The sequence below is a fragment of the Acipenser ruthenus genome, chromosome 11, assembly GCF_902713425.1.
Source record: "Acipenser ruthenus chromosome 11, fAciRut3.2 maternal haplotype, whole genome shotgun sequence".
Taxonomy (NCBI): Eukaryota; Metazoa; Chordata; class Actinopteri; order Acipenseriformes; family Acipenseridae; genus Acipenser; species Acipenser ruthenus.
The window spans coordinates 35241970-35253967 of record NC_081199.1 but is presented as its reverse complement, the minus strand read 5'-3'; the positions used below and the strand labels follow the sequence as shown (position 1 = coordinate 35253967).

At 34.4% G+C, this 11998-nt stretch overlaps 2 protein-coding genes across 2 annotated transcripts; both read right to left on the bottom strand.

The window, feature by feature from the left end:
* Nucleotides 1-351: 351 nt before the first annotated feature.
* LOC117426153 (protein FEV-like) lies at nt 352-4431 on the bottom strand. The gene is made up of 3 exons (XM_034043487.3): nt 2994-4431; nt 2296-2370; nt 352-1263 (listed from the first exon to the last, which is right to left on the bottom strand). Exons 1-3 carry the CDS (start codon nt 3040-3042, stop codon nt 725-727), a joined length of 663 nt encoding a protein of 220 aa, XP_033899378.1. The 5' UTR covers nt 3043-4431; the 3' UTR covers nt 352-724.
* A 4188-nt stretch (nt 4432-8619) lies between these two features.
* Nucleotides 8620-11783, bottom strand: LOC117427129 (beta-crystallin A2-like). Its single transcript, XM_034045525.2, has 5 exons — nt 11668-11783; nt 11040-11220; nt 10523-10664; nt 9334-9476; nt 8620-8863 (listed from the first exon to the last, which is right to left on the bottom strand). Exons 2-5 carry the CDS (start codon nt 11195-11197, stop codon nt 8716-8718), a joined length of 591 nt encoding a protein of 196 aa, XP_033901416.1. The 5' UTR covers nt 11198-11220; nt 11668-11783; the 3' UTR covers nt 8620-8715.
* Nucleotides 11784-11998: the final 215 nt, after the last annotated feature.

Genomic DNA, 11998 nt, shown 5'->3' with positions numbered 1-11998 from the left:
ACTGGAAATAACACAAAAGTGTAATGTTTATTAGGGCTTTTTTATGTGCATACACTAGATGGCGATAGAACCTTTTTTGAAAAAAATTATAACTATAATAATAATGCCATGCTGGTTTCCACGTTTATCTACACATTAAATTACTCTGCTGCATCAACCCAATTTTCAATGCATGAGAGGCTTCACGTTGCTTATATATATATATATATATATATATATATATATATATATGTGTGTGTGTGTGTGTGTGTGTGTGTGTATATATATATATATCTATCTATATATATATATATATATATATATATATATATATATATATATATATATATATATATATGAATGACATGCTCCGAACTACAGACCCTAAACTATGCCGATGCTATAACTATAAAAGAACCAACATGATCAATGCATACAGATTTTACGTAACTCAAATATTTTAATATTAGAACATTAATGAAACATGCCATGCAGTACTTCTTCTGTTGTCGTACTGGCAATACATGCTGCAAGCACCAGACATTGATGAAAGCGATTTTCTGAGTAAAGAAAAAAAAAGTGAACATTTTAAAATCCATTCATCATAAGCAGCATACAGATTTAAAGGAAACAACCACAGTGTATTTTTTTTAACATGGTCTGTACACAGAATCCCCAAATAAACAAATGATGCTATAGTGTCTTAATAGTTTAATAGTGTGATGTTGCCTGACACAATGTGAGTTTAATGGTAATGGTGATTTATGTTATTTAAGTTGTTAATATTATTAATTCCGCTGATATGAGAGGCAGTCACAGAGCTGAAAGGTCCCGGTGGTTGCAAGCTATGACTGGGGTATAGAGTCGGTGTGGATCCAGCCCAATAGGAGAACCCAGAGGCAGACACTCCTGGCGTTACGAGATTCAGTTTGGAGATCCCGGAGAAGGGGATCGGGGTAAAATTACCCTGAAATTTATACAGAGAGTGCTCGGTTGAGGTGGGCTGGCAGACTTGTGCCAAGCTGTGGAAATCAAATTTATATGCATAACGTTTCCCATGGACTTTGGTCATGATGTTTTTATCATAGTAATAGCGGAGTGCTCGGCTCAGTTTGTCGTAGTTCATGTTGGGTTTGCTTTTCCTCTCACCCCATCGCCTGGCTACCTCGTCCGGGTCAGTGAGTTTAAACTCCCCGTTCATTCCTTCCCAGGCAATGCAGTTTATATTGGAGCTGTCCGATAGGAGTTCCAGCAGAAACTGCCATAGTTGAATCTGTCCACTGCCTAGAAACAAACAGCAGAACAGTTCAGTGCACAGTCAAAACATCTTCAACAGATTTCTACTCACATACAATTAGTGTGATGGATTTGGTGTATTGAATGATGCTGGATTATCCATACGGCTGGAATAGCACAAGACCATGCGTCTAGTTGTCCATCCCATGAAATGGCAAAGGAACAGTTTGGTCTTCATGCCCATGTGTTGTACAAAAGGGTAGATGGGAGATTGTTTAATGGTAATTGCACATGTGGGCACTGCATGTATATATAAATTTATATATAAATTTAAAAATAATCTTTTGGACATCCAGTTTTGAGTGCGCAAAAAATATGTTTGTATTATGTAAATAGGGTATTTTTTAAGATTGTTTTAATATTACGTTTTTTGTTTGTTTGTTTCCTTATAAATATATTGAGTAATATGTCTCCGTTACGACTATTTTTGGACTACCGCAACTAAACAGAATAAATTAGTATGCTAAAAACTTTATTTTTATTTATTAGTGTTTAATCTGGGTCGTGACATACACATGTTTCAAAGACTAAGTAAATGTAAATAACATTTTTGAATGTGCTGACATAATTATTTAATGACGTTTATCCAAATCAAATAAGTTGATAATAAAGAGTAGTGCTTTTTTTTTTGTTGCTGCTGCTGCTTTTATTGAATCGATTTCATCATCACAGCGACAAGTTAGATGGTCACGTCAAGTGTGTGGAGAAATGTAATCGTATTTATCTCAATATGTCTTTATGTTTAAAGAATAATCTGCACTAGTAAATTATGTATTTTGTTTATTGTAAATTAACCTTTAGAAATTGCTCATTTTGTTTTAGGACATGGTTACAGAATCATAGAATGCAATTATATTCTCTCTCTCTCTCTCTCTCTCACTCTATATATATGGGCGATGGTGTAAGTACAATGCACACATATATATGTATCAAATACAAAACCACACTTAAATAATAATAATAAAAAACATTTAATAAATAAATAAATATAACTGAAAGTTAAAGTTAAAATCAGCTTGCCTTTCTGCACTCCAGGATTTATGGGCGACCATGATGAAGCTTTCCCGTCTTTCAAGAAATGTTCCGTTCCAGGGTCTATAAAATAAAACAATGATGCGTTAAAAAGAGTCTATATTACCATATATTATACAATATCAATACATGTGTACGTTTTTATTAACCATTTTACATATATTTTCAAAGAGACAGTCCTTGATCTAGTAGTCATCATATTGATTGTAAAACAAAATTCTTTCAAAATACATATCTGCAATAGATGATTTTATTAAACTATATATATATATATATATATATATATATATATATATATATATATATATATATATATATATATATTGCAGATATGTATTTTGAACAATATAAACATTATTCCGTTATGTTTTTATTTGTGGTGCAATTTGCTGATTCTTCGTTTTTCTTTTGCAAGTTTCCTTTCAGAGATTTTGAAGAAGGTGAAATCAGGAAACGCGTTCAGGAAAAAGGAAATCCGATTTCCGTCAGTGAGACAGAGAGGTTTTAAAGCCGGCTCATTGAAAGAGAAAGATCACAGTGCACCTCTTTCTAATATTACCAATAATAATAATAAACAAAATCGGATTTAATTAGCTATTTTTAAGATATTGATGAAAAACTAATAATAATAATAATAATAATAATAATAATAATAATAATAATAATAATAATAATAATAATAATACCTGGGAGATACATGTTAAGCATAAGGTTTGCTCCACAGTTCGGTTTCATAGCTGGTTGATATGAAAGGGCCGGATTTCATTGGGGAGAGGATTTTTATTAAACTTTATCTCAAAACTGTGATCTGGAATAAATTTGAAACGGATTGATAAAGTTTCTAGGCAACAGTCGCAGACCCCATTTCTGGGACACCATTCGGACTGTAATTTCCTTTAAAGCATTGCTTTATTTAAAAGAGCAATTTAAATCTGTCATTTAGCCCAGTCTTCGCAATAAAAAAGCTGGTAGAAATCCTGCTTTATCAGTCCTCCATCGCGGTTTAATAAAGTCTCCGAGTTAAGATCAGAGTTACTATGGAGAATTGAAGTGTTTGACATGGAAACCTATTCAGATCCGTTCGATTTTCCGCCTTTTAACTCTTTGTAAACAGAATCGCGTGGTTCGCACTGGAATAAAATATTTATCTTTTCAGATTCTGCTTCATTGCATCTATGAAAACAGCAACAAAGAGACCCCAGTCTGGGATGAAACTGAGTTAGTCGTTATCTATATGTGGCTTTTTTGAAATAATGGTTTAATATAGGATAAACGATGATAAATTCACGAGAAATCATGACATAAATGTAATCCTAGAATATAAAATACCAGTCAAATGATGTAATAGGTCTAAGGAAAACAGTTCAGTTGTAAAAAAGAGGCGCTATGAGAAGCTAAGGCCATACTTCCATTAAAGTAAAAAAAAAAAAAAAAAAAAAAGATTTTACAAGGTTGACTATAAACACAATGTTTTAAACCAGCTGGTATTCAATCATTTATGTTTTTTCCCGTTTATGCTATTTCAAATTACATCTAGCTTTCAGTAGTGTGTTATGTAAAAAATGAATAAATAAATAAATAAGATCCTGTTTGAGTCGCCCTATGTGGGATACCACGTGTTTCAACAAGGGTAGTTGCAACCCAGAGGATGTCTGCTGTCATAGCTCTGTTCTTATTAACTCAACGCATGGTCGCGTGAGCCATCCTTAGGATTTATTTATTTAGTTAGTTAGTTAGTTGCACTTTACATTAGATTTCTCATGTTTCAACCCGTTAAATAAGCAAACCGCATTTTTGTGCAGGGGTAAGGCATAACAGTGGTTTCCAAAATCTTTACACAGCATTTTTTAGACTTTGGGTTAAAGAAAACAAAGTTATTAGTGATTATATTTACTTTGTAAATCAACATACGGAATATGCTGTTGTTAATTTGTTTTGTTTAATGGAGGCTGATGGTATTGGGGCAAATTGTAACAATGTATGTATTAGTAGTGTATGTAGTAGCAGTGTTACATTTTACAGAATACTGTAAAATAGTGTACCTCTATTTCATCGTCTGAAGAAACGAATATCCCACCGGAAGGACATGTCTGAAGATAAAGAAGAGTACTGTATAGTTTTCCAACTGCTCTCTCTCTCTCTCTCTCTCTCTCTCTCTCTCTCTATATATATATATATATATATATATATATATATATATATATATATATATAAATATATGGGCGATGGTGTAAGTACAATATGAATTTGCCAAAACAAGCTAATGTTAAAATTGAACTGTCACCCCTGCATGCCAACCAACACGTGTCATGACTGTAATGTCATTATTATAGTGGGAATGGCTTGCAAGAAGGGTTTTACATCCATCCAAGGAGGTGTTGAGGTCAGGAGTGTTTTTGACATTACTCGAGGCAGATCCCTTTTGCAAGATCCTTACATCATCATGGCCTACATTCAAAAAACATTTATAGTAGCATGTCATAACAAATGCTAATGTACAGTTTTATCAAAATTGGACAAGTGGTTTGCAAGATACTGTATAGTTCGTAATAGCTCAGCCTGTTAGGTGTCTTAACCATAAAATGCTGACATCATAAGAACATAAGAAATTCTACAACGAAAAAATGCCATTCGGCCCACCTATGCTCACTCGCTTTAATGTAAGTGGGGTCCGTTAGAGGAAAAACCAAAAAAACCCTAACCAAGTTAGCAGGTGGAATATGACCTCTGGGAATCCGTGGCTAAACAGACCACCCTTCCTCCAAGCAGCTAACTAAAGGTCTTATTATGGTCACAGAGAGGGTTATACAGTATTGTTCATGACAGCATCCAGTCTATTCTTGAAGGGTCCCATAGTCTCTGCTTCAACAACTCTGTCAGGCAGCCTGTTCCAATGGTTCACCACCCTTTCTGTGAGAAAGCTCCTTCTCCCCTTGGTTCTGAATATGCCCTTCTTCAGATACCACCCGTGGCCCCTGGTTCTGTTCTCTGTGACCTGTGAAAAATAATTCTCAGCAGTTACTTTGTTAAACCCCTTGAGGTCCATACATAAACATCCAGATGCATTGTATATTTTAATATAACTATTATCTGTTTAAAATGTTACACAAAAAAATGCATGTGCTGGTAATGCCCAGTACTGGGAATCTGGGCCCTTCCTTCTGACCTGTCCACTTTGGTAAGTAAGGTAGTGCCCATATACCTGGCTTCAACAATTTGATTTTTTTTTTTTTTCAGAAGATAAAATGCCAGGTGCCTCAGTTCAGCCATGCAAGCATATCCAATGATGACATTGAAAAAGACAGTTTGTCAAAACATTGGTTTGTCTTGACAGAGTGATTTTAATGAAGATAAGATCATTGGGGTTTGTAATTTAGAAATGCTGAATAATACAATACTATTGATGAGGAACACAATTATACAATAATATATTACTTTCTATATTTCCAACGCAGTTTCCTCCAGCTTTCCAGACTTGCTTTAGCTGCCTGAGTCTTTAAACAGGATCGCAGGCAACTTAAAACAAGCCCAGAATAAAGGAGATATTCCAAGTAGGGTTTTCAAAATATACATATTATTTGAATTATTTGAACATGTTTTGTCCATTATTTAATACAGTATACAGTATTTGGTAAAGAGGGACTCTAAGAACTGCAGTTAAACCTTATTTGAAAGAACAAAATAAAACCACTGTATATATGCATTCAATTATGATCTAACACACCGACTGCACACTGCACATTCTTTTGTGGCAGGTCTGCCTAGTCAAAGCACCTCAAGCCAGCCAATCGCCTGAGGGTATACAATGGTGCACTGCAACAACGTCGTCATTTCCAATGCTTGTGTTTCAGGAATAGCTGAACACTCAATTCTACTCCCAGGCTGTTGCTATCCTGTCTAAGTGGATCAAACTGAATCATCAAAACAGAATTTTAAAGCTTTTGTTGATTTTATGAATTTTAAAATACATAACATGTATCAAAGACATTGGTAAAATACAAAATATGATTTACAAATTGGGATCTGTTATTATGTAATCCATAGAATCAATTCATATACTTACACAGTGATGAACTACCTACAGAATTAAATAATACCCCCCGACAGCCATTGTATATGTTCTGTTGCTAAATCTTCAGCATTATTTTGTAGTATAATGCTGAATTTAAACACAACAGTATGATATTTACATAGGACGAAATAAATAATATAAAATACAATGTTAATTTTATGAAGAGTAGTACTTACCTTTATATCTATTTTTCAGAATTTGACCAAAAAGTTTACCTAAGCGCTATAATATAAGAGGCAGTTCCTTCCTGAAGGAAGTTGAGTTCTGTACAGGTAAACTAAATGCATACACTGGTTTAAATCGTTCAGGAGAGGAAAGTGTATTTGTGAAAGGTGTGTTAGTTAAATATTTATGACGGTATCCTGGTCAGGGTGTGGAAGATTTATTTTAACTACATTGGTACAGCAAAGTTCTAAGTTTGTGGGGGGGGTTCTGGAGTTTGTACAGTACTACCTTATGCCAAGTGTATACAGCATGTGACCACCGCAAAAAGATAAACGGCATCCGGATTCTGAGCAGGATGTGACAGCGTGGCTAACCTGAAGACTAGCTGCTGGAATGATTCAAAGTGGGAGAATAAACCGATGAGAACACAAACTCTGATGCACTTGCAAGCAGCACCCACATGTATTGAACGGGGTGAATCAGTACTGGTTTAGTTGACAGAAAATAAGCAAACAAAATTTAAGTCTGCATATCCTATTATGTGCAACGTTTAGTAAAACCATTAGGCATAATGCTACACATTTTTTTCCCAGTAGGCCTAACTTGTTCACTTGATCCACATTAATGCTACTAATGTAATAAAATAAATAAAAATGCACTAAATAATACTATTATTAATACACTATAATATAATATAATATAATATATAATTTATAAAATGTCAATTATAACAGTGTGTGTGTATATATATATATATATATATATATATATATATATATATATATATATATATATATACATATATACCATATTTGTTCATTGTTTAATAGTCATATGTCACTGAAGTCCTTTCCTCTTGGGAAATAGCCATTACCATTATAAAAGCAGCGGCATTTCTCTCAGCATTAACACACAGATCACCAACAGTACATTGTTGCTCCAGGTTTCCTTTGTGCATTTCCTCAATTAACCACTGGGAGATGGCACTTATTTTTCAAATTCTCCTGTCTTCCTATGAATACACTTTTACCAGTGCTTAAGCAGTTTCCTGGCGTAACCCACAGTATCAGTTGTATTTTGTATTGCTCATGCTAATGTAAATCTATTCCTGCATGAGGTACTGGGTTCATGTTGTTGGACACCACAGCAGATACAATACAATGGACTTGTAGTCTAACCATGGTTAGGAATTGTGTGTGTGGAATCACATGTTAGTTGATGAAGAACATCTGCAGAAGGCTTTAAAAAAAAATACAGTTTATTTGCACTCCATTAAAATGATCTGCAAAGTCAAACAACTATTACGTGGTGAGTCTGTTATTATAGAACATGTCGTTAAGTGATATTTTATAGTTAACAGTAACCCAGCGTCATTGTTTTCACAGTCAGGTTTGTAAAAGTATTTATGGAGGAAAAAAAAATGTAACAGAAAAAAAAATGACTAAGATCACTAAGAGTTACACAGTATGTCATATATGCCTTTAATTTACTGTAATGTTCTGTATTATATATATATATATATATATATATATATATATATATATATATATATATATATATATATTAGAGTTGTTTATAATCTACCCTATGCTGTGATTTGACTGATATTTACAGTACTGTACCACTATTATGGCTTCTGGTAGACTTTGCAATATCATTCTGAAAAGTTAGGGAGAGTAAGTAAAAACAAGTAGCTTTGATTGGCTCTTGTAATGTTGAAATTTGCATATTTCCCGATTACCCATTGTTCTCTATTCATTGCTTTCATTCCCCTTAACTTGAAAGCTATTTGTTTTTACTTACTCTTCTGAGCTTTTCAGAAATCAAAGTACAGTTGCACTGCACTGATGAGCCCCAAACAGGGCGAAACATGTCTGCAGATACGTACTATGACATTTAAAACGCTGTGAATGTAGAAGCCTTTAGGTGATTTGATTGTCTCTTGTAATGCTGAAATTTGCATATTTAATTAGTTATGTCTCAATCCTAAAATTGTAGGTGATGCAAAACGTTTGGTCATAGCTGTAAACTTTGAAAAGGAACTATCTGAAAGCAAGGAATGGTCACGAGCACTCTTTTCCATGGTTTGAATAATGCTTTTATTTCCTATTGTAATATTTTTTATGCCATTGTAAATACACAATTGTTGTCAGGAGCAGCGTGAGTTGGATTTAGTGCTGGATTCTGCGAATTGATTGGATTTGGTTGGTGTGCGCCTGGGTGCTGTACTCATTGTAGTTTCTGTACTCTCCATTGTGTCTGTCTCTCTCCAGGATGTATTGGTATCCACGGTATCCTGGGTACTGGTAAGCTACCCAACTGTAAAAAAAAATATTTTATATATATATATATATATATATATATATATATATATATATATGTAAAATACCTGTAAACCCAAATGCCTTCCTGGTACTGAGTACATTTACAAAATTTGCCTTTTAGGAATGTTTGTGTGTTAATGCAATAAATTGTACCTTCTGAAGGATCAAATTCAACTTGAGTTTGCTTGTCTCAACTTAGTTGTTACCTTTGATGAGCATCTTTTAAGATAATAAATTAACCACATATGATTTAACTGAAAAGAGATGGCTGCTTATTCAAGGGGCCTCTGCCATTCACATGTATTGAAAAAAGTTAATCTGTTCTGGATTTTACTGGCTGCTATGGCAGGTGGCTATAAATACAGGTTTGACTTTAGTAAGTTAGTTCCCCCAGTACCATGTCTGCCATAGCTAAAAGTATCATTAAAATGTCTTTATTCAACATAATAATGTGATGACACTCACGACCCCGAGTTGACTTTAATGGAAGGAACCTCCTTGCTGCACCATCCCATGGCTTGCAGAGAAGGGTAATCGTCACATATTTCAAATTTGCGACCCTGGAAATCCTCACAGTCATACAGAGTCACCTTGCTGTCACTGTGGTTCTAAAGAGAAGCAAACGGAAAGTATGTTGTTACTACTGAAGATCATGCATTCTCATCATTTGTATAGTTAATGTTAGAAAACTTTGAACACAGAGCAACATTGTGGAGTAGTGGTAGGGCAGCAGTGTGGAGTAGTGGTTAGGGCTCTGGACTCTTGACCGGAGGGTCGTGGGTTCAATCCCAGGTGGGGGACACTGCTGCTGTACACTTGAGCAATGTACTTTACCTAGATTGCTCCAGTAAAAACCCAACTGTATAAATAGGTAATTGTATGTAAAAATAATGTGATATCTTCTAAAAATAACGTGACATCTTCTAACAATTGTAAGCTACCCTGGATAAGGGCATCTGCCAAGAAATAAATAATAATAACATCCTAAACATAAGAACCTTTCTGGTCTGCTCCCCAAAAGAAATCACAATCCAGCTGACTTTCATATAGAAGCAAATACATTGCAGCTTAAAATAACATTTAAATATATATATATATTTTTTTTACTGGACTTTTTGTGGTTCCATTAAACGGAGTGGATGTTGCTCATATATATTGAGTTGAATCCATTATTTGCTCTAGCATGTGATAGAAGTTTTGAGCTATGCTCAGGGCTGGATGTTTAGTTTCAGCTATCTTTCCTGTTTGACTTCCTTGTTCTTAATACAGTCGCCATAGACACAGACTAATAAAAGAGTATGTAAGAGGTGAGAGCCACACAATGCTTTACACAGCTATTGTCAACAATAGAAAAAGTACTGAAGGAAACATTTGCAGTGCACTAAAGAGTGTGATTTTATGAAGACATATGGATTAGAACTCAGCAACAAATTATAATAGTGATTGCAAAACAATAAATAAGTAAATAAATAAACTCACAGTAAAAAACTGTTAAAATGTTATTTGGCGTTATATGCTCAAAATGGCATTTAACATTTAAATTGCTGTTGTGAGTGGTTTCTTGTTAGTAATTGTATCCCTCTTAAAATGTGCCTTTGCCTTAACACTTAAAGTAATGCTCATTTTCAAACATATTGTTCTTTGACACACTTACAGCACAGCGGATTGGTCGGAAGGACAGCATGTGTTCAGTTCTGTAACCGCTGTTCCCGCTCCAGGCCTCCCAGCGAGGATAGTCACCTTTCTCCAGAATGAACTGCTGGCCCAGGTACTCAGGATATTCAAATCCTACCCAGCTGGAAGATCAATATTAATAAAGTATGAAAATAAATAAGTCTACTTATTGTATTTTACATATATCCTGGTAGAGGGCCTAATATTGCTCATTCCCATATTCACATTTGGCTAGAAGTAAAATATGACAAATCCAGACTACAGTACAGTACCCACTTACCCGAACAGTGTTCCCCAACATTTTCTACCAGTATTTACTCTAATATCGAAAGGTAATAAGTATTAAAATCCCTCAATGCAATACGTGTCTGAATACTATCTAGAAGGTTTTCAACATACAGTAACAAATAGAAAGAAAATACATGCAACTTTTCTTTTGACTTTCTACACATCAGGTTAGAGCCTGTGGTTTCACTGAGATGGAAAGACAGACTTACGGGCCGTTTTCCACCTTGACGGAGCGAATCTTGTGAAATCCTCTCTCCATGATGTTTTGACACTCCATCATGAACTCACAATGTTTTCCCTGGAAGTTCTCCTCCTCCCAAACAGTGATTTTCCACTGTCCTATTTGTTCCATCTGTTGTGTGGTCATTTTTGCTACTGTCAGTGATCCTTCTGTATCGGTAAAAGAAACAGCATACTTTGTAATCTAGATTAACTGTACCTTCCTAAACTTCCTTCATCTATCTCAATATCCATCTATCTATCTCAAATAATTGTAATGAAAACTTGTGTTGAATTACTGTATAATACAGTGATTTTTGTATTAAAAGTAATGTTAAGGTAAGACAACTCTTTGGGGGTTTTCAATGGATAAAGAATGTTTTTTTTTTTAAATAAGTGTCTTTTTCACTTGTTCTTAAATCCATCAAATATATATATATATATATATATATATATATATATATATATATATATATATATATATATATATATATATATATAAAATATTCAGTGATTTCTGACATTCTACTTCAAATGGTGGTAACTGGCAATATATCAAATAAGCAGATCAGTTAATGCGGTGTTAATTTATTTCATACCACAAAAAGCAGTACTTACGTTCTGAAGTGGACCGATCCAAAGTGAATGTCAGGGACAAGCCACCCTTTAGTGTTTTTATAGTGCCAGGCCCCCCAGTAAATGCAGGATGTGCACAACCTCTGCCCACTCAGCAATGCCAGACTGAAAGAGAGCATTAGTTCAAACTTTTGTTGTAAGTTAAAATGACTGCTGTGAAGGGCTTAGCAGTTCTGACTCATCAAAATAGAACCTAGTGCCCCGTGTTTGATCGACAGCCCCCTTCAATAGCAACAAACTGACACAACAGTTTGATTGGGAAAGAGGATAATAACTGCATTCTGTGAGATTAACTGAAGAGAGGGACTTTAGA

Excerpts from the sequence above, each read along its gene's own strand:
- LOC117426153 (XM_034043487.3), bottom strand. The coding sequence starts at position 3,042 with ATGAAACCGAACTGTGGAGCAAACCTTATGCTTAACATGTATCTCCCA. Across the intron at positions 2,371-2,993 it reads GCTTAACATGTATCTCCCAG|ACCCTGGAACGGAACATTTC; the intron begins GTATTATTATTA and ends TTTATTTTATAG. Across the intron at positions 1,264-2,295 it reads AAATCCTGGAGTGCAGAAAG|GCAGTGGACAGATTCAACTA; the intron begins GCAAGCTGATTT and ends GTTTGTTTCTAG.
- LOC117427129 (XM_034045525.2), bottom strand. The coding sequence starts at position 11,197 with ATGACCACACAACAGATGGAACAAATAGGACAGTGGAAAATCACTGTT. Across the intron at positions 9,477-10,522 it reads TCCGACCAATCCGCTGTGCT|AACCACAGTGACAGCAAGGT; the intron begins GTAAGTGTGTCA and ends GCTTCTCTTTAG. Across the intron at positions 8,864-9,333 it reads ATTAAAGTCAACTCGGGGTC|TTGGGTAGCTTACCAGTACC; the intron begins GTGAGTGTCATC and ends TTTTTTTTACAG.